This window comes from Pelodiscus sinensis, chromosome 7 (assembly GCF_052426305.1).
Source record: "Pelodiscus sinensis isolate ZL-2025 chromosome 7, ASM5242630v1, whole genome shotgun sequence".
In the NCBI taxonomy this organism is placed as follows: Eukaryota; Metazoa; Chordata; order Testudines; family Trionychidae; genus Pelodiscus; species Pelodiscus sinensis.
The window spans coordinates 10,225,368-10,248,800 of NC_143058.1; the positions used below are offsets into that span (position 1 = coordinate 10,225,368).

Sequence of the window (23,433 nt, forward strand, 5' to 3'; positions counted from 1 at the left end):
CTGATCACAATGGGTCCTTTAGGCCATTGTGATGTATGGGAAACATTGCTTCCAGTTAGAAGCCTGTTGCACTAGAAGAAAATGGAAGAGGATGAATGCAATACAATGCGGAGGAAGAGGATGGTATCTATAATACTTCTCATGTAGATCTTGAAGTGCTCTTTCAAAGGAGGTCAGTCTTCTTATCCTCATTTTACAGATGGGAAAAAGAACCATAGGGTAGTGAAGAGACTTGCCTAATATGGTGTAGCACAGCTACGACTAGAACCCAGCTCTCCTTAGTCCCAAAGAAAGGGTTATGGCAGGGAAGCATAAGCAAGGTAACATAAATTGGCAAGTGCAGAAATGTTAAATGCAAGGTGCCGTTTGGAAAATGAATTCTATGCCAGGAATGGAAGAATGTGCAGGCAGTTTGCCCTTTCGGTGTGGTTGGTCTGTGGTTGCAGGAGCAGAAGAAAGGATTTCACTTGCCATCTCATCAAATGTAATCATTGTAAAGGATGTTTATATCTGGAGCCAGCCCTGTTTCCTTACCAAATGTATAGAACAGCTACAACGCTTTGATAGTAAGAGAAAAACTATGAATCATAAATAAGAAGCAGAGAGACAGCTGAGTTTAGTGAGCATATGATCATTAACATCAGAATTTATTCTAGAAAGAAATGTACTAGTTATCAAAATGTAGATAGGCAAAGATTTAGGGAAGTTGCAAGAAACAGAAAAAAAAAAAAAGACACTGGCACCCAAAAATAATGAGTATGGAGGCGTCCATAGATTACGTAACATTTTTCGAGTATTTTCAAGCCCTATCTACATCTCAGAACACTTCAACACTGAAACACAAAAAATGAAGGCCTACCTACCCCATAATGCAGGGATGCTGAACCTGTAGTCTGCAGGCCATACATAGCCCACCAGATCATTTCTTAAGACCCATAGCCTGCTTCAACACAGTGAACTAACAGCTGATTCATTAGAATTCTCTCATCATTTTCAAATTATTTTAGTTTATACAACTGTATAAACAGACAATACTGTATTTGGGAACAACGTATCTAAATACAAACATAACAAGCAAACAAAATATAAATCAATACAGGTGATTTTAAATCTTATTAAAATGTATGTAGAATCTGTTTGGTGCACCCAAAATTGTGCTTAGGTTTATGTGGCCCTTTGGTGTAATAAGGGTGAGCACCACCTGCCCTAATGCGTTTCATAGATTATGGAATGTCCCTAAAAGAACAAAACTGGTTGAACGCTGGGAATATTTCAGGTGAGAGAGAAATGGAGAGGTAGGGATTTTACAGAAAGGAAGAAAACATTTCATCAGATTGCCAACGGAAACAATAAGGAGTTCAATATGTTTGTGCTCCTTCAAAGTGGAGCATACATATTTAACCACATATGAAATTCAATGAGGAACATGCCAGTAAACCATGGAGAAATTGAAAGAATGGGGTAAAAGTTTAGCATACAGCTCTGTGGATGTTGGTGAAAGGTTATACCAAAAAACAAAGGACAGACAGAATAATTTCAAGCTGAGAAAGAATTCTCTGTTGTCATGCTTTTCATTCAAACCACTTGGTTGCAGAGGCTGGGAAAGAAAGATACAAACTTAAATAACAAATTGTCAGCCAGAAGCATCGTATAATTATATATTTTTGGGTAGTAGATGATAAATATAGCTCATCACGGAAAAAGGCAAACTAAAGCATTTGTAGAAATCTCCTGAAAACAAAATGAAAAGGCAAAACACTAGAGCACAGATACATAGGTAACATCTATGGAGTAAATGGAACAATACAGAGGGTTTCTATCTCCAGAGTGACATAATGGGATGAAACTTTCATGGAATACGATAAACTTAAATCTTGCTAAAGTAATAAAATGCAAATATATGGTGGTAATAGCCTCGCTTTTTAAAGAAAAGGCTGAGCTTTCTGAGAAGTGAAGTATGTATACCCACGCTTGTCACAAAGAGATGCTCTAGAAAGTGATGCATAGCAGAACTTCAGCAGGGAAAGTGGATGGTGGCAAAAAAAAAAAAAAAAAAAAAGTGCCATCTAATTTAAAAATTCCCAGGCCAGCTCAGCTTGTCACAGGGATCTTAGTTCTCTGTGTGCACCCACTATCACAGCAAACTGTGGCAGATGATGAGAAGTATCCCATTCTTGCATCCTTCACCAGCGCCTCTAAGAATAGGTCTATATGATAATACAGGTTGAACCTCTTTAATCTGGTACGCTGTTCTGGAAACATCCATGGTCTGACATCATTGGGGACCCCTGGGTGCTCTGAGGTACTCATGGTGAAAAACTGGCCCAACGGGACCACAGATGTTGCCACAACAGAGAGCCAGGCTGGCGGCCAGGAGCAGAACCCAGCGGCTGGTGCCCAGCAGCTGTAGGTCAATGGCCAGGATTGGAGCCCAGAGACTGGGAGTGTAGTCTGGAGGCTGGCTGCAGAAGGGCCAACATTGACCTCCCTGGCCTAGCAAACTCCTTGGTTCAGGACTGGTCAGGTCCAAGTGTGGAGGATCAGACATCCAACCTGCAACAGACCAAGGCACGACCACCGCTGACTCAGGGCAGTGGACATTGGCTTGTGGAGCTCAGGCTAAGAGCTAAAAATGGCAGTGTAAATACCTGGGCTGGGGTTTGGGCTCTGAACCTTATGAGGAGGGATGATCTCAACTCTCTACAGAGCTATTATTAGCCCTACCAGGCTCTGAGACTTGGTGCCCTTGGTTTTATTGCAATGTAAATGTACCCTAAGTGCATGTGGGGGCACCACAAAGTTCTACCCTCCCCCACCCACAATAGCTTGTCTTGTCTCCGTTCACTTGCAGCTACTGCAGGACACCTGGACTGCTACCACAGCAGTAGGCAAACAGCTATGAGGTAGGAGAGCCAGGAGCCTCTGTGAAACACCAGAGAGGGGTCAGCATAGTAGGTCAGGTGGTAGTAAGCAAGAGGATGGAAGGATTGAGGAAATGGGAGTACATAGTTTGTGGATTTCCTTTTTTGGTGAGTACAGGAAAAGAGTGGAGCTGATGGACGAGTAATTCAGACAGGGATTTTCACATGTTTTGCTAAGGTGGTAATTTTGTGAGGCAACCTATTTTGGCAGCTCACTGATAATGGCATAAATCCACTACCAGTTTCTCCACCTCATCCAAATGTATTGTACCAGATAGGATTGTTCTGATGTTTAACTGAGCCAACCAGATGCTCCATTGTATTAGCAAGAGCCCACATGACTTGCAGCCGCACATGCTGCTCCCCCAAGGAAGTTGTTTTATCCATGTTAATCTAATAGTATACTATGCCAGTTCTGACACTTCCGGATTCTTCTTTAGTTTCATTAAAATCCCTTTGGATATTTTAATACACCCTCTGAGCTTGAACATTTTACTGACTTTTCAGAAAAGCTTGAATATATTATGTTTCCTATATCCCTGGCCTGTACTTCATTTTCAAGAGTTTTTATGTCAAGATAGAACTTTTATTTATCAAGAATTTATCTGCTCTTGTTGCTTATTACTGGGGGCCAATCCGTGAAGTGCTAAATTGGTTTAAAAAATTGGTTATTCAGGTAAAATCGGTGGGAGTTTTGCTCTGCCTAAGGGTTGGGTAAGAACAAAGTAAAGGGTTCAAGACCTGGTTCCACTCAAAGTCAGTGTTGTGCTGGATTTTATTTTATTTATATTACAGTGGGGCCTAGGACACCAGTCATGGAGCAGGATTCCATGACGCTAGATACTGTACAAACAGAGAACTAAGACAGTCACTGCCCCACAGAGCTTAGCAGAATTACCAGCTGTGGAATGAGAGGTTGCGGGTGAGGACATGTATATTGTTAGTTTACAATTTTAGCAGGAAGCCAGATAAAGAGAGAAGTTGCAAAAGGTTCTAGGCAGAAGCCCCACAATGAAGCAGAGGGGGAGAGAGAGAAAGATGAGGAGTTTTTCCTTATCCTGTTTTCCTCATTTCCAACACTGAAAAAGGAGCGTTATGAAAGACAGTGAATGCTTCCCTATTGATCACGTGACATAGAGGATATAATGACAGGAGCATCACAGCAGGAGGCGGCAGTAATAACAGGGGAGTGGGGTAAAGGGAAACAATGATCAATAATACTTTGCACTTCCATAGCATCTTAATGTATTTTACAGGCATTAAATTAAACCTCTTATTACTCTGGAAAAGGTAGAGAAAGGCAGAGGAAGAATAGGATATGGCTCTGGCTTTTCTTTAAGAACATTTTTTGTATTTTTTTGGAAACATTAAATCATTTGTGAATAAAGAAACCAGAACAGCAGTGTTTTGAGTGAAAACATATAGGCTTGCTGAATGAATGCATCAGCAGTCACTCATTCAGTTTCTGGTTTGCCCTTGTGGTTCTCCCCTATCGAACAATCAAGTAGAAGGCTAGGGCCACATTTTTAAACACAGCCTCTCATTTTGCCCCTGACATTTTGTAAGTTTAAATGCAATTGCTTGAGCTTGCAGTTTTGTGATTCCAGTCACTTGCAGATGTACACACTTGATTTGAGACCTCCAGCTATTGGCCCTCTAAACAGCTAGCTGTTTATCATGTGCATCCAAAATGTATTGTGGGTGCAAAATTGGAAGTTGCATTGAGGAATTATTAGAAATTTAGCCCACAGACACAAGTCATGTTTAAATTGCAGTCCTTCTTAAAACGAATGCAGTCTGTATATAGCTAGCTAAATTGGGAATAGAATTCTTTTCTTCCCGTGATAAGTTAAAGAGCACAAACGTTATAACCAAAGCAAACTTAATATATAATGTAGCCTCAACATACTAATGAGGAATAGTGTTAAACTTTGCTGTAAGCAATTTTCTATGTTTATTTGTAAACTGATGAAATTAAAGTCTCAGAGGGGCAGCTGTAACTTAGTCTGTAACTTTAAAAACAATGAGTAATCCTGTAGCACGTTAGAGACACACACACACACACAGTATTATGAGCTTTCGTGGACAAACCGCACTTCCTCAGATGACCAGAGATGTCTCGGCTCATCTGAGAAAATGGGTTTTGCCCACAAAAGCTCATGATACTATATATATATATTTTTTGTTAGTCTTTAAGGTCTACTCGTGATGAAATTAACACACTGGCCAGAAGGTGGCATTAGCAACATTACATTTATTTGATATTCAAAGCTGCACTCAACCTACATGCAATTGCTTTCCTGAATACCCAGAAACACCTTTGTCTTTATTTTTTTCAATCCTGTATTGTTACGTATCAAATACAAACCATTTTGTTCATTCTCGAAGGAGAAGTGGAGATTACTATAAATTACCACAAGATACTGCAAATTCTATTTGCAAAAGACTGCAAATCCTGAAGTAACTGTATTAATTCCCATCTGAAAGAGAGAGACTGAGTGGATATCACAGTCTTTATTATTTAGGGATCTTCTCCATCACTATTAATGGCATCCTTCTAGGTTATTCCCTTCTTCTCACTGAAACAATAAAAGGTTCCAAGCCAGTAGCTATCATACTTGTGGGTGAGAAATACTGGATGAGTAATACTGCCCTAATAGTTGGCTGTTGAATGGCTGGAGGTACATCCTCACTAACCCAAATCACTGTACGGTTCTCTGTGCATGTGGGGTGTGCGTGCATACACACAAACACACATTTTCTTCATGGCACTGACTACTACTGAACTGACCAAAGACGTTTATTCTTAAAGATTAATTTGTAATTGGTTTAAGCCTAATTAAGATTGTATTATAGAGTACAGGCAGTCCCCGGGTTACGTACAAGATAGGGACTGTAGGTTTGTTCTTAAGTTGAATCTGTATGTAAGTCGGAACTGGCGTCCAGATTCAGCTGCTGCTGAAACTGATCAGTAAGCAGTTATAAATACAGGCAGTCCCCGACTTACGTCGGATCCGCAGTTACGAACGGGGCCCATCTCCCTGGTCTCCAGCAGACCAGGGAGAGGAAGCAAAGCGGCGGGGCTGTCCGCTGCCCGCGTGCTCCGCCGCTTTGCTCCCCGTCCCCCTGGTCTGCAGACCAGGGAGACGGGGAGCAAAGCAGAGCAAAGCCGCGGAGCACGCGGGCAGCGGACAGCCCAGACGCGTCTGGGCTGTCCGCTGCCCGCGTGCTCTGCCGCTTTGCTTCCTCTCCCTGATCTGCTGGAGACCAGGGAGACGGGCCCCGTTCGTAAATGCGGATCCGACCTAAGTCGGATCCGCGTAACTCTGGGACTGCCTGTATTTATAACTGCTTACTAAATGATTCAGTATGATAAATCACTATAGCAGTGTGTGGCACTGTGGATAATGGTATGCTAAACAAAACACACAGTTTTACTGATATTAAGGACAAATTAAAAATTTAGTAACACCCCTCCAATGCACTACTGCCCTAAGGCATTCATTCATTTCATTTTTGGCACTTAACTATTAACAGTGTAAACTATCAATATGCTATGCACACAATAAAATTACTTTGAAAAGGTCTAAGCTCTCTCTTTTCAGGAGCACTTTACCAGAATGTGCGTTGCTAAATATGAGAAAATGGATAACGAATGCAATAAATGGCTGAAAGCTGAAGCTAGACAAATTCAGACTGGAAATAAGACATACATTTTTTATGGTGACAAGAATTAACCACTGGAACAATTTCCCAAGGTCGTGATGGATTTTTCATCACTGACCACTTCAAAAAAAATCCAACCTTGATTTAAAACAATCTGCTCCAGGAATTATTTTGGAGAAGTTCTGTGACCTGTGCTATGCAGGAGACCAGATTAAATTATTACAACAGTCCCTTCCGGCAGCAGAATCTAGGAAAATCAGGACCATGTTGTACATACAGGGAAAATCATAGAGCTTAGAGCAAGAGATTAGGAATTGAAACTCATGAATTTTGGTCCTTTTCTGCTACTTACTGGCTGTGTGATATTGAACATCTCTCTTACAACTTGATTTTCAAAGAATCAGTCCATTGGTTCCCTCATCAGTAAAATAGGGTTACTAACACTAGAAAACCTTGTAAAATGCAACACCATCTTTCAATGAAATAAATGCACAATACGTGCAAACAGCATTATAAATGCTCCACTATGAAAGCAACAATTTGGGCAAATGTTTCCACAGTGAAAGTTATTCCTTACCATCATAACAAACATGTTTCCTTGCTAGTTCTGCCTACTCATTAATCAAGTACACTTCACACAACATCCTGGTTTTAGAGGAGAGAGCCTAGAGCACTTCTCTAATAAGTTTCACAACAACTTTTTAAAGAGGATATGTAAGTGTTTGCAAGGACTTTCTATGAAACTAGGCAGCCTTTTGAGCTAGTCCTCAAAGTGTCTGCAGTTCTTAGTTAAATGTCAGGTTGAAAAATGTTACTGAGCAAAGCAAGTTATAATTGTCTGGATACAGCATGAAATTCCAAGAATTGAGGGGGAGGGCAAGGGGAAAACTGATCTGTTGTCTTTTCCTAGCTCATTTTTAGCAGCATAAACTATTTACAAAACGGTCCAAAGTAAAGTCTAAATGTAGGTGGTACCTGTCCTGGATTCAGTGTAATCACATGGGTGTGGGCTTTCCTGAACATAGGAAAGAGTTTCAGATCAGGGTTGACCACGTTGACTTTGCTGAATATGCTGGATTCTTCATAAGGGATCCTAGTGGGATAAAGGAAAGTGGTATCCCCAGGTGGGAAAAGGTGCCATCTTTTCCTGAAAGGAGAGAGAAGATAAAAGTGGATTCAGTACATGTCTATTATGATGGATGACTGAAAGCAGTCACATGGTTTTCAAATCTGCCTGCTGTTTGAGTCTCCTACACAGTAAGAACACATGCCGTTCTTACAGTCTGTTCTACTAAAATGGTTTAAGAAAATTCGACAGATTTTTTTTAACCAAAAAGGAAGATTTACAGCTTCTCAACAACTTGTTTTGCAAGGGGAATAGGAAGTCTATAGCTCTTTCATTAGAGCACTTGAATAATCTACAAATACTCCGGGCAACTCTACACTACAAAATTAAGTCAACTTAAAGTATGTCAATGTATAGCCCACTGAAATAATTAAATCAGTTTTGCATGGTCACACTAGCTCCTTCTGTCAGTGGTGCATATCCTAATCGGGAGAGTTTGCACAGATTTAACTGTAATCATGGGGTACTGACAGCCTGAGCCCTGGGCGGTGGGTCTATGGCTGTCAGGTGGAACACTCTGAAGTAAGCAACATAGTGTCTACACAGACACTGCACCAACTACTCCTCCTCTCAGAAAGTGGAATTATTAAGTCAGTGTAGTGGGTGACTTATAATGACGGGAGTAACATTATAGTATAGATGCGTACAGAGTTCTGCCTCAAAATGTTCAATGCCCGATGTTTGTCCTATGAATCATGATCTATGGGTGAAGATTAAATTTTATTAGGAAAATATTTTTTGATTCACTAACTGTCTGCAATATCCCTGCTTGCTATAAGTAGAGGGCACAATACGTATGTGATGTTGATAGTAATACGAGTACAATATTGATATTCTAATATGTGTTGTCTACATTTCTTATATTCTTCTGTTAATCCCACAAAGTTAATTATTTAATTCACTATTCCATAACAACGTGGTACTCATCTACCATAGTTATAAATATGGCATAAAGACCAATAGGTTAGCTAGATATGCAATTAGCAAAACAAGATGGGAGAGGTAATATCTTTTACTGGATCAACATCTATTGCTGAGAGAGACAAGCTTTTAAGCTTCATGGAGCTCTTCTTCAGGTATGGGAAAGCTATACAGTGTCACAGTTAAATGTAAAGTGAAAAGGATTATTTAGCAGAGCTAGTTAGTTAGTTAATACCAGTGAAGTATCTAACTGGCCCTTGGCGGTGCACGAGGGGTCACACCAGGCATAGCGTCCAGCTCTTTATAGAAACGGCAAGTTTTGCATGCAGCACTAGAGCAACTGTTTGCCTCCATCTCTTTAAGGTCTGCCTGCCTCAGCTCCTTTATCTTCGATTTGTACTGCAGCGTATCCTGATCGTAGCCCTTTTAGCACAAGCCTTGAGAAACGTGCTCATAAGCATCCCTATAGGTCAAACGCAGCTGGGACTGCACAGCCTCTTCTCCCAATATACCAATCAGATCCAACAGCTCCACAGTGGTTCAAGCTGGAGAATACTTGGTGTGATAGCCAGATATGGTCACCTGGGAAGATGCAATGGAGGCAGTAAGAAATGGAATTTAAAAATTCCCAGGGCTTGCAAAGGGAGAGGCGGATGGTTGCTTACCTGGCTGCAGGGCAGAGCAGCAGAGTTCAAAGTGCTGACCAGGGAGGCCAGGAAAGGCATTGTGGAACACTTCCTTGAGGTCACATAAAGTGATTAAAGCAGCCATGATGTAGGGATGCGAATGTTTAACTGGTAAGCCTCTCTCTTAATAGGTGAAGTTTACCATTTAAGGAGCAGCTTTGGGCCCTGGCCGGAGCAGCCTCTGTCTGCTTGGTGCCCCGGAGGCAGCAGCTGCTCCAGCCCAGCCAATGCAGCACCTGCTTGTGGAGGGGGGCCAGTCCAGCCCCCCATCTACATCCACCCTTTAATCAGTTAACTGATTAACCAATTAAACAGGATTTACATCCCTAGCATGGGGTCTTCACTGGCTCTTTGTCTCTAAAAAAATGTATAGGAAAAAGACAAAAGTCTCTTGTGGGGGTGGAAGTATTTTGTCGTCAAAACTAGGCATTTTTCCTGACAAAAGTTACATTGCAGTGTGTATGTACTCACTGTTTTATTGCCAAGTATAGACAAAGCTGTACTGTTGTTCTGGTCATTGGGAACTTACTTCTGAAGATGAGCTTGGAGTGATAGTGTGGAGTTGTTTGACGGCCAGTAGGAAAGACTTATTTCAAGATGGGGGTCACAACTGAATATGGGTTGTAGTTGCTCAATGATACCCTGTATGGGGTGTTGTGTGAGGTGGCAGGTGAAGGCTAGGGGTGTGGTCAAAGGGGTTTTATTTCTGTGTTGAAGTAGATTCTCTCAGGGTAGGTGTTAATGAGACACTCATCCTTGAATGGTTCCTAGTGTGTAATATCTATGCTAAACAATCTTTTCCACTTTGTATTTAGCTGTGACACTCAGAGTATTTTTCTAAGACCTGAAGAAGAGCTCTATGTAGCTCAAAATCTTGTGTCTCCCTTCATCAGAAGCTGGTCCAACAAAAGATAATACCTCACCCCCCTCGTCTCTTTGATATCTCTAATATCTTGGGACCAATACAGCATATGCGATTAGTAGTTAGATCTATATTCAATGTTGTCGGCATAAGTGTCAGACATCTCTAATAGCTAGTTCATGTAGTGGATAAGAGCCTACTTCTGCTCCCAGCTAATGGAGCTAATATATTAACCTGAGTAGTAGAGAACTGTGCTTTGGAGTGCAAAGACCCAAGCTCAATCCCTATCTATGACCAGAGGTACAGGTACTTCTGCACAGCATTGTGCATGCTGATAAAATAACCTAGGAGATCTGAACCATATCCCGAGGAGTTTGCAATCTATTTAAACTGCACATGCTGCACTGAAAAATGTTGAGTTTGCCAGACTTTGGAGCATAAGTTTTATGTATAATATAAATAAATCTTCTTAGCAGGTAATTTCTACATATATTTTTCCATAATGCTGAATGGCTAATATATGAGGCGAAGTAAACAGGCACATAAATAACAATTTGTAAGGAGAGTACATTATGTGATGGAAATAACCAGAGCAGGAGTAATTAAAGTAACAGCCCAAATGGTGAATTTATGAAATGTTTTAAGAGTAGCCAACTAATCAATACAGCAGTGACCCGCATGTTTACTGACACCATGGACTGGAAAAACAGAAGGCAGCGCTATGAAGCAAGGTTAGAACAATCTGTGCTGCTCCCCTCTGACTTCCAGATTCTGGCTGCTTCCCCATTTCTTGCTCCTCTCCTATATTCCTGCTGCTCAGCTCTTACTTGCCTAGTGTATCTGGTTGTGAGTTCTAAGTCACAGATCTGAAAATGAGACATGAAGAAAGCCAAGTGGCACAAAACCAGAAGAGAGGGAAACAGAAAAGAAGCCAGAATGAGAAAAATCAGCACAGATGGGAGTACCACAGGTTGCTGACATTTCTTGGTACAGAAAATAAAAGCTACCGCTAAGCAGCTGGCACCAGAGAGAATTTTCAGTGTAAACAGTTTACCTGTGTCCCAAAACGCAATTACAGCAATATTTTGCACAAGCATAATGCCCTGATAAGGGACAGGAGAGTGAATAGTTTCGGAAGCCATGGGGCTCTATGCAGGAAGACAAGGTTTCTATGAGCAGGACCACAATACAGCAGTAAAGCCTGTTAACCTCTTGAGAAACAGTCTGAAACATATAGGAAGAAGTGTGTGTTAGCAGCAAAGGCCCAGGGGAGCTGTGTGTCTGTACGGGAGAGGCAGCAGCACTAACTTCAGTGTAATCCTATTTTGGGAAATGAAGATTGAGTTGTTTGCCAGGGAGTTGAAAAGTTTTACTTTCTCTCTGATCTAAGAAGACAAGGGATTCACAAACTTAACATGCAGCCTATTTGAAAGCTTTAGGCCTTGTCTACACTGGCAAGTTTCAGCATGGTCAGTCAGCTCCCAGTTCTGTAACTCCCAAAGTGTCCACACTGGCAAGGCACTTAGTGTGCACTAACACCGCAGCTGCAACGCTCTAGAAAAAGCACCTTGATGAGAAGCATACAGCTTTCTGTGCAGGGGCTACAGCACCACAGCGCGAGTGTAGAGAGCTGGTCGATGACAGCGCTGTGACTGGCCTCCCAGACATCTCTCACAATGCCCGTTCTTGTCTGGTCATCGGATTAAACTCTACTGCTGTGCCCTCAAGTTGCCAACTGTCACGCCCATCCTTTAAATTCCTTGGGAATTTTAAAGTCCTCTTCCTGTTTGCTCAGTGATATGCTCTCAGCGCATATTTCCGGCTGGCTATGCCTGCTCCATGCACCAGGTGAACCCCTGCTTGGAGCCATGCCGAGGAGCTGGACCTCGTTAACATTTGGGGAGAGAAGGCTGTCTGGTCCTAGCTCTGCTCCAGCCACAGGAATGATGATACCTATGGCCAGATATCAAGAAGCATGATTGAATCAAGCCATGACTGGGATGCAATGCAGGGTCCACATGAAGGAGCTGCGGAACACATATCACAAGACGCGGGAGGCACACTGCTGCTCCAGTGCTGTGCCCACAAATTGCTGGTTTTACAAAGAGCTGGATGCAATACTTGGGAGTAACCACACATGCACTGTGAAGAGCCCTGTGGAAACTGCACCAGCTGAGACTGAGCTAGGAGGAGGAAATTGTGGACAAGGAAGCTGAGAGGGGGAGGGAGACCCAAAGCCAGAGGATGACTCAGCATCCAGAGTCAGAAGCCCTTTTTACCCTACAGAAGGTTAGCCAGAAACCTGTCAATGGAAGCTGCAAGAGTGTGATGAGGACAGGGGCAGTACACAAAGCCCCCCCCCCCCCATCCAGGCTTGCAGCTGTTTACAGAAAAACAGGGCCCTGCAGTCGCCTTTTCTAAGCAATGTGCAGAAGCAGGGCAGACAGGGAGCCTGACTGAGGCTCCCGCTATGCCCACGAGCCAGATCAAGTACCTTGGCAGGCCGGATTTGGCCTGAGACACATATTTTGCCCAGCCCTGCAATAAGGGACAGATAGGGTCTCCTAGCATCACAATGAACATTTTGACTTTCTCTACAATGATCTGCTAGTTCAGGAAGAAAGATTCTGCCTGCAGTTTCCTGAACATGCCTGTGTTCCAAAAGCTGCATGCACCACGCACCTTTCTGGACCAGCTTATTTTAATGTCAGTGAAATCTCCAGAGTGATCCCCAAGCACCTGAAGAACTATGGAAAAATAACCCTTCTAATAGATATACTAAAAGGGTAGGTGATCGGATGCCAGAATTGGAATGTGTGTGCCATCTATTGCCCCTCCACAGTTAGGAAAGCCATATGTGCAAAATGTCACGCACATTACCCAGAGCCATGGTCTTGTATAGCAGGATGCAATTAATGGCCCTGCACACTTACATCAGCATGAATCCAACAGCTGACTTTCTCTCTCTGAACTGATTAGTGACCAATCGGTAGCTGTCAGGAGTAACCAGCTTACTGGGGATGTTAGATATTGGTTAATTGAATAATCATGTAACCACATCACATTTTAGCAGTTACACAACTATTCAATAGTCCCCGGGGATGGAGCTAGCAGCTAGTGCACTCCCAGCCCCACTCCTGAGGAGTCTCCTACCAGCCCACACTGCTGCCTCTCTAACAGTGGCAGTAGTGTGGGGCGGCAGGAGGGAGCCAGTCTGCATCTGTAGCTGGTTATTAAACCAGCTTCCCTTGCAAACTGGCTCCCTCCTGCCACCCAACGCTGCTGCCTCTGATACACAGGGAACAGCACAGGGCAGCAGCAGCCCCTGTCTGTGGGGGGTCCAAGTGGGCAAGAGCTGCACCAGCATCCCACACAGGAGCCTCTGCCTGCAGTGAGCCTGGGCCTGCTTCCAGTAGAGGTTGCTCTGCGGCACCAGCCCCAGTCCACGGGGGAGGGGGGGATGAGCTCCCTGTGAAGAGAGGCTGCACCAGTATCCCCTGGAGAAGCCTCTGTCCATAGTGAGCTTGGGCCCACCGTGGACAAAGGCTGCTCCACAGCAGCCTGCCCTGCTCCCCCGTCTCTGTGGGAGGTGGGAGCCTCCAGAGGATCCAGTGCTGTTGGGGAGCCTGTTTAAAAGCCGGTTCCCCTGGGCACCAGCTCCTGCCTCTCCACTCCTTGCTGCTTCTGATACAGAGGCAGCAAGCGGGGGAGAGGGGAAGTGTGTGTAGTCAATAGAATTAACTGATAAGCCCAGGCTTAATGGTTAATCGCATAGTCAACTACAAGTTGACATCCCTACAGCTTACATAGCGCAATCACCACGTGCTTCTCCATAAGCAGGGCAACTCTTGTTCTTGTGTCTTTATGCCACAGGGCAGGGGGCAGGCTCAACACACAGTCCCATGAAAGAGGCTTTCCTCATTCAAAAGTGTGCAGCCACCGCTCATCATCAAGACTTGTATGATGATGTGACCCCCCCCCCCACTCCGTGCTTGTTTCCCAAGCCCAAAAGTGGCAACTAGTGTGGTCAGCACCTCCGTGAGAGCGATAAGCAATCTCGTGGCATAGCTACTATATGTGGCAAGATCAATCTCCAATCTCTGACTCCTCTTCTTCACTTTGTAGTATAAGGAATAACTCGATGGCCATTTGTGAAGTGTTAGTGAGAGTCACAACATATTCTTCAACAGTGTCCGATCCATGCCTGCAGACCAAAGAGGCAGAGCACACACTACAAAAGTCGTTGAAAGATGGTTCCAAATGTGAACCAAAGCTCAGGGATTGCTAGGATGAAACGTGATGCACTGTGGGGCTTTGGGACAGGACCCAGGATGCCCTATGACTCCCCTCCATTTTTCCACAATCCTCAGTGGCAGAAGAAGAAGAAATGCTCTTTGAGGAAGCTGCCCAGAATGCACTGCTCTGAATGATACTGCAAGTGCCACAAGTGTGGTCACGCTATTGCACTGGCAGGTGTCAGTGTGAGTATACGACAGCAGTTTCCCTGCAGCACTCTCCCAGAAGCACTGACTGCCAGCACTGTACATCTGCCAGTGTAGATAAGGCCTTACGTTCTTGTTCTGAGGAGCAAAACTTTGTCTCCAGCGTGCTTGGAAGTTTTATGTCTATCCTGTCATAGAAAGGAGCATGCAAGCAGAACCAGGGACTTTATTTTACCAGAGATAGAAATTAATTTGGGGAAGGCACACACATCTGCAGACTAAATTCAGAATCCTGTCTAATGCTCTACACTGGAGACTGGAACTCCAAACTGTATAAGCCATAAGGACAGCTGGGAGGCAATTCTGTGTTGCTGTTGATCCCCCAAATAGGCACAAGTTGAACATCTCCAGTCTGGCATTCTCTGGTCTGGGAACATCCATGGTCTGGCATGATTTTAGTTAGCTGGATGTCCACTTATCATGGGTATAGTCAAATATCCTGCAGTCTCATAAAGTTTCTTTACAGCCACCAGTCCTGTCTCTGTGCTGTTATTTAGCTCTAATTTACCACTAAATGTCTTCTCAGAGCCCAGTAAGCAGTGGAAGTACTGGTAATGCTGCTAGACAATATTGATCTCCTGTGGTTCAGCAAATTCTCTGGTTTGGCACCGGTCAGGTCCAAGGGTGCCAGACTAGAGGCAGTAGCTGTACTAGCTGTTTACGACGGAACATAGTTCCTCTGAAGTCAGTAGGATTATTCATGGTAATAAGGACTATGGTCAATAGTATTTGTTGAACTGGGACCATAATGCCTTCCACATGAGGATCTCAAATTTCTTAACAAACATCCTTGAGCTAAATATAACTAACCTTGTTTAAAAGATGCAGGAACATTGAGGGGAAAAAATGCCTTGCAGCAATGGCAGAGGCAAAAAAGAAGTCTGAACTCCTGATTCCCAGTCCCATACCTTAATCTCAAGACTATCCTTCCCAAAACACAGTGGTTTAGTTAATGACATTAAAATCCACTGGCAAACCATTCTGCCTTACCCTCATAGAATACCAGAATGCCTCGCACAAATATACACAAACTGCTTTGTTAGTGGTGGGTTTTTAACTGGTGTTAATAGTATTTTTTTTCTAAAGGAAATTGGAACAGATACCTATAGGGAAGGAAAAGAAGAATTGCATGAAATTTTCAAAAAGGAAGAATGAACAACAAAAAACAGGTCCAAAATTTGAATTTCAAGCCTTGAAGCGTTCCTTTTAATGTTTCTCAGAGCTGGCTGTTAACTGTCCTAATATTTCCTTTGTAAATTAATTCTAAGGGGTTATTAAGCCTAGACCAGTGGCTCTCAACCTCTCCACACCACTCCTTTCACAAGTCCAATTTGTCTCGCAAACCTCAAGTTTCACTTCACTTAAAAACGTCTTGTTTACAAAATCAAACATAAAAATATAAAGGTGTCCCAGCACATTATTACTGAAAAACTGCTGACTTTCTTATTTTTATACATACAATTATTAAAAAAAATCAGTTGGAATATAAATACTGTGGTTATATTTCAGGGTATAGTGTAGAGAGCAGTATATGAAATTGTAGTTTGTACTGACTTTGTTAATGCTTTTTAGGTAGCCTGTTGTAAAACTAAGCACGTATATCCATGAGCTGATGCAGCACCTGGAAGACCTCTGTGTATCCCTGATTGAGAACCACTGGCCTGGAGCAGTCTATTTATCCTCACCTCTTTTATTTTTTTAAGAGAACAAAGAAATAAATAAACTTTCCTCTTAACCCCCAATCTGCTCAACTCATAACTATTCATGTTTTAAAATACGTATTTATTTTAGATGTATAAAATAGGCCCAATACAACCTGTTACCTGTATATTTTACAATGACTTTTTAAAGTAGGTAAACAAAGACTCTCCTTCCTTCAACACAACGAAATATAATTTATGAACCAAACATCCAATCAAAGGCTAACCCTCGAACCTTTCATCACTTCCCAAACAAAAACAAGCTCAGCTGTGCTGGCTGGATCTTTGAAGGGTACAGAAAATTAAAATGTGTGAAGAGTGAACAATTAACATAGTAAAGGCTGGTTTATAATAAAAGTCCCCTCTGTAAAATCTGCACAAACATAAATCTTTCTGGTTACCTTCCCTGTATCTGTAGTACTAAATTGCACCCATAGGAATCCAAATGACAAGGAGTGTTTGCTCCTGCTGAGCCAATCCACAATGTGCTCTCCTTTCCATTTCTTCCAGAGAAACCAAAATCAGACCATATTATATCCTGTGGCAGAGACAAAGTTATAGATGTGAGTGAGGACATCTTATCATCCTTTGACTTCTGAGGCCCTGTCCTCTTATGATTCTCTTTTCTCATTACCTTTGTGATCACCCTTTCCTTTTAATGTTTTGCTGTTCCTTCTATTCTGCTCTATATAAGGATCCTACAAACCTAATTCCATGGCCTGCTCCTCTTCTCCCTCTAAATGTTATCCTTGGGTGACCTGCTGTGCCGTGGCTAAGTAGAAGACTCAGAAATCCAGCGCTCCATGCCTGCCCTGTCCCTATATCTAAGGGTACGGCTACACTGTGAGGCTGTGTCCAGACTCAGGGGTTTTTTCGAAAAAAGTAGCCTTTTTTCGAAAAAACTTCACCTGCGTCTAGACTGCAGCCGCGTTCTTTCGAAATTAAATCGAAAGAACGCGGCTTTTCTTTCGATGGCGGTAAACCTCAATTTACGAGGAAGAACGCCTTCTTTCGAAAGTTCCTCTTTCGAAAGAAGGCGTTCTTGAATGTAAATAGGGCTTCTTCGAAAGAGAGCATCCAGACTCACTGGATGCTTTCTTTCGAAAAAGCAAGCTGCTTTTTCGAAAGTTCAACGTGCAGTCTAGACGCTCTCTTTCGAAAGAGGCTCTTTCGAAAGTATCTTTCGAAAGAGCCTCTTTCGAAAGAAGCTTGCAGTCTAGACATAGCCTGAGGGTTGTTTTTGAAGAAGGTATGGAAATTACACTCGCATTTGCATATCTTCCAATTTTTTTTCCGGAAGAGGATTTTCTGATATTTGGCCTATCTACATGGGGCTAAATGTCGGGGGGAAAAACCCCTATTTCGGAAGCCCCCTATACACCTCATTTTACAAGGAATAAGGGGGCTTTCGAAAAAGGGCTTTTTCTGACATTTGGCCCCAAGTAGACAGGCCAGATATCAGAAAATCCTCTTCTAGAAAAAAAAAAAAGGGAAGATATGCAAATGTGAGTGTAATTTCCATACCTTCTTCAAAAACAACCCTCACAGTGTCATCTGAGCTTTTCTTTTCTTCCTATACCCTCATCATCCTCCCATCTCTATTCCACTACCATCTGCTTCGGTTCAGAATTCCTGGTTGAAAGATGTCACAATCTGAAATTTCTACAAAAGAAAGGAACAAAATTGTCATAAAAACTCCACTGTCTTTTTCAACCAGGTCTGATTTGTGTGGCACCTTTGACATCTCTCTTTCTAAACACTGTCATGACTTCCCCCACAACTGCCAGAACATTCAGCCCTTCTTTCTTCTCTCTACCCAAATGACTAATGTTTGTGTGTCCTCAATTTCTGAAATTTCCTCCTTTTTTAAGATAATGGGGATAGTCCTGCTCCTGCTTTTGCAGCCATGGAGTCACCCTTAGCAGCTGACTCAGTGCAGTTCTGCTGCAAAGAAAGATGGGGAAGATGAAAGCATGCTATGGAGGGTGGCACAGGAATCTACAAGTGTTTGGATCCTCCCATCCTTCTTTCTTTGATGCCAAAGGCATATAATGATATACAGTGTGGTAGTGACATACCATGCATGGATGTGGGTGGTTCTAGGGCTGGATTAAGGGAGGGGCTAGCCGGGCAGCTGCCCGGGGCGCCAACATATGGGGGGGGCACCCGATTGAAGTGGTAAGGGGTGCCGCATGCCCGGGGGCGGAGCTGCGCATGCGTTACGCGCCCGGGGCGCAAGTATGGCTCGGTCTGGCACTGGTTGGTTCTCCCTAGTTTGGGGCAAAGTATTCCCATCTACACCCGCACCCTGCCCACCTGAACAAAATGCATCATAAATAGTCTGGCTAGCAGTTGGGTAGAGGATTTGTCCTTTAGAAAATATTTATCTGTAGGCAAGCAATATTGTCTACTGGGTAGAGCCCGAAACTGAGACTTTGGTGATCTGCGTTCTATTCCTAGTTCTGCCACTGGCCTGTTGGATGGTTTTGAGCAAGTCCATGTTCAGTTTCCCCGTCTGTAAAATGGGGATAATGATACCTCCTTTGTAAAGTGCTTTGAGTTCTACAGATGAAAATTAATAGAGCTAGATGATTATTATGTAATAATCATTACTGCCATGACTCAATATCTTGAATCTTTCAAAACAAATGAAGTACTGTTAGGCACATCTTGATTTTAGAAATATAATAAAAAAATACAAAAGCTTAATAAACATTTGTCAAAATCAAGAAGAAATCAAAAAGAAAAAAAAATGTTCAGAGCTTTCCACAGTCAGAAAATTTAAAATCCAATGTAACTACTTTAGTGACAAAGTTAAGCATAATAACCTCTCTACACTTTAATCTCACACCTAAATAGTTTTTGTATTTTGTTACAATTTAAATGGAAAGATCAATCAATATTTGATTTAAAAAAACTTTTTGAAAATGCCGCAACTATAGTAAATACTTGAAGTGATTGTGGGTAAAATAGTTTTTAACCAATGACCTGAAAAGAAATTGGTAGGATTATTGAAATCTTGGCACAGTGGTCGTCTTTTTTACAATAAAAAGGCTACAAAAAGACAAAATGCACTCAAAAAGGTGTTCCAACCATAACAGATGGCACATTACTTGTGAATTACATTTATTTCATTTTCTGCCTATAATGAAGTTAATCTGTACCCGTATATCATTTTAAAAGGTCTCATTTCTATTTAAACTTCATGCATATATCTTGCTGCTGATTTATATCTCAAATGTTGTAATAAAATATCAACTGAACAAAAAAAAGTAAGAGGCTAGATACTGCTCAGAGATTAGAATAATGGAATCATTACCTTAACCCACACAACTGTAAATGATAAACAGTGCAATCTAAATTTCAAACAACTTCTAAATGGCCCTATTAATCACTATAAATAACAATGTAGTTAGCCTTCTTTTCCCCTTCAAGTCACCTTAAGCAAATCTAAATAAAATCTAAATGAAAAAGGTGTTATCAAATTCATAAGAGAACAGGAGAAAATTACTACAAATATTACTTTTGGGTGGCACTATAGTGCAGCTGTGGTTGGCAATTCCTGTCAGTCTGTAGCGGATCGCAAGATTTCACTCCCATGCTCGTACCAGAGCATATAAGTAGATAAGATTCTTAAACTCCAAATTATGTATTTGTGTGGGTGGGATGGCAGTTGCTTCCTTCAAGAAAATTTCTTACTGACCCAGTGAAATAGCATCTACTTAAAGATGTTCTGGATGTGGGTTTTTGGTGTTTTGGTTTTTTTTTTTAATTCTCCCGATCTTGTGTCGTAAACGAAGGGTTCATGGGGGCAAAATATACAGAGCCAAAATTTGAGACAGTCATGCGGGGAAAGCCTGAAATAGTGCTGAAGCAGTGTCCTCTGTAAGCTGTGTGCCTCTGCAGCCTCTCAGGCTGATTAGCAGAGCATCCACATCTAGGTTTTGTGTTTCTAGTGGTGATACACAGTCACACATGCCTCGGTGCACATAAAAATTTATTCCACACATGGATGTAAAAGATTAGAGATTGTACTGGAGCTTCAGATCTCATTTTAGCCAGAGAGAATTCCTCTTACGAATCATGCTGACATTTGCCGAGTCAATACCCCAATATTTAGAGCTGTGCAGCTGTATTATTTATTAAGCACTGGCAATGTGTACAACATGGTGCATAACAGATGTTATGAGAATCAAGCAGAGAAGGCCAGGAGAAAATATAAAATATGTCCAAAAACTTTGGCTTGGATGTATGCTCATCCTTGCAAGAGCAGGCAACTCCAGTGTATTCTAGCAATTTCATGGACAGTAAGGGCATAACCTTGCAAAGACTTGTGCATTGGGCATCAAGAATTATTTAAGGAGGAGCTGTGGGCTTCCTGAGCCAGCAAAATGGCAGAAAAATTGTATTATGGTCTGAGTCTATGTAGATGGGATCCTTGGGCCAGTGGAGTTCTATTGATGTTAATGGAGCTGGGTATAACAGCAGCATCCAACAGCAGCATCAGAGCTTATATTTGTAAACTATCATGCATGCCAACTGTTTATAATATTAGTGAGAAAAAAATCAAACCTCATACTCACATCTAAAAATAATAAAGAGTAGAGGTTTTCACTTGTATAAGTCACATAAATGGCAATTTAAGGGCCTAATCCAAAGCCCACAAAAGTGAGCGGAAATCCAAGTAATCAATAACTTCAACTGAGTTGAGATCAGACCCAAAATTATTTGTGGTTGGATGAGGAGGAAGTACAGCTGTTTTAGACAAGTTTTGTAACTCCTGTAGTGCTGTGTTTTTAAACATTTATCACACATTTTTGAAGCTTGAGATGGATGCTCTTTGATGAGAAGATATTTTTTGTTAGACTGAAATAGAAATAAATAAGTCAACAATAAAACTGAAAAATTGGTCAAAGGAATAGAGAAGTGAAAATGCTAGGTGGATTTCAAAAGCTACAATTCACTTAAATAATTAACCAATGCCTTTAGGATATTTTCCTGCATAGTTCTAAGTTTAAGGTAAAAAAGGTAAAGATAACCATTTACCTTGAATTTTTCTCTCTTGTCTTCAAATAGCCTAGCAATATATTTATAATCAGCATAAGCCCAATATTTGGAGGAATCGTAAAAACTGAATGGTCCAGAGAAACAAGTAGGCTGTCCACCACTCCAGGCCAAAAACTCTTCAAGTGTAGCTTCCACATAACTGCACTTGGTTTCAAATTGAGGAGCTGGAGCAATATAAGAAAAGACAACACTGCATGCATACTGAACACAAAGCCATAAAAAATAGATATAGGGTGAAGCAGTTTAGCACAAATCAACAATAACTTTCTGGCTCAGTTTGGACCATTGATTAAATGCAATATAAAACCCAAAGCAAAATTAGTTTGGTTGTCTCAGCCAACACACAACTAAAATAGACCATGCCACCATGCTCATGATTAATTTAACACAACTGATGGTTAATTTGTCCTTTAATTAGTATCCCTCCGTAAAGGTTCTCTCTTTTGCACATTTTCCCCTGCCCTCCCACCTGTATTGAAGTTCCTTTGATTTATGGAGCTGGACTCTATCTTTTCTCCTCTGATCTAAGGGAATAACTAAACCAGCACATAAACAGCAAATAGGGGTGGGGAACCTTTTTTGGGTTGGGGGCTGCTGACACCCAGAAAAATCAGTCCTGGGCCACACATAAGTGAAAAGCAAAAAAACAAAAACAAAAACCCAACCCCACTTTTCACTGACATGGTGCCCGACAGAGGCATTCCCCTTGCACACCAGTGCCTAGGAGGGGTTCAGGCCAGTAGATTTTGTGTGCTCCAGACCTTCAGGAGGGCGCTGATGGGGTGAAAGGGAGCTGGAGTGCTAGTGTGGGTTCCCCAGTGCTGGGTGGGGAGCCCTGAGCCTCAGCGGCCAGAACCAGGCAAGCCAGGGGCTGGATAGATTCTCCACCCCTGAAAGCAGATGCTTATATATGTCTAATAACCCATCTGAAAGGCTGTCACTATTTTTCAGCACTTATGGATAAAGCATCTTGCAGCATCCCTTGCCAGCCATAAAAGATTCACTAGGACAATATCCCAAATGAAGTGAGCATTCTTTCCTCAGCAATATATTGACAAGATAGCTAATTTTAAATATAATTATCTTATAACTAAGCTCCATTCAGTCCAGCTATCTCCATCTCTGTGCTGGGAGAGAGACTGCACAGCTACATTATCTCTACACAGGAGTCAAGAAGTGTGGTTGCAGCAGATGCAGACATACTAGGGATGTTATAATGTGGTGTGTGTCAGGAACCGGTTTTTAAGCCAGCTCGTACCTGCCACCCTGTGCTGCTGCCTCTGATACAGAAACAGAAGCGTGGGGCAGTAGTCAGTTTCCTGGGAGCCAGTTTTAAGTCAGTTCCTAGCAAGTATTGGCTCCTGCCTGCTGCCCTGCTCCCAGGGAGCTGGACCAGGAGCTGTGTGTAATCATTTGGAACAAAATACAGGACTATGTAGCACTTTAAAGACTAACAAGATGGTTTATTAGATGATGAGCTTTTGTGGGCCAGACCCACTTCCTCAGATCAAAAAAACCCTTTGGGTAACTGATAAGCACATGTTTATCAGTTACCCATTTAAACAGCTACACCTTTAAATGGCTACCCCTGATTGCAGTGCAGGCATATCCCATCAGAGACTAATCTTTAGCAGCTGCTACCTGCTCACTCCACCTTCCTGTGTAAGTGGCATGCTTTAATGGGTTAATGTCCCTTTCATCCTACACTTCGGGGTGGGGGGGAGCTGTGAATCTGGCTGGAAGCAGGCAGGTGGGCATTTCCTGATCAATAATCCCTCCAGCACCCTTGGTATTTTGTCTCTGGATGATTGTCATTGTTTTATCCTTGCTTCTTCCTGACAGCCTCCTTTTAAAAAAATGTTGTGTAGTCAGACAGAATATCATCAGCAGGTAAATGGAGGCCCCTATCATATTCATACACACAGTACAGATATCGCACTTGCTTTCCACATCTGGACTGTGGAACACAATCAAACCTGGAA

General features: G+C 42.3%; 1 protein-coding gene across 1 annotated transcript in view; it reads right to left on the minus strand.

The window, feature by feature from the left end:
- The window catches only part of HSPBAP1 (HSPB1 associated protein 1), a 68,823-nt gene that overhangs the window by 16,586 nt on the left and 28,804 nt on the right, over nucleotides 1–23,433 (minus strand). Inside the window, exons 3-5 of the mRNA XM_075933109.2 lie at nucleotides 21,431–21,615; nucleotides 16,786–16,922; nucleotides 7,563–7,734 (exon numbers count right to left, since the gene is read on the minus strand). Coding sequence (XP_075789224.2) covers nucleotides 7,563–7,734; nucleotides 16,786–16,922; nucleotides 21,431–21,615 — 494 coding nt within the window. The remainder of the gene's footprint in view (nucleotides 1–7,562; nucleotides 7,735–16,785; nucleotides 16,923–21,430; nucleotides 21,616–23,433) is intronic.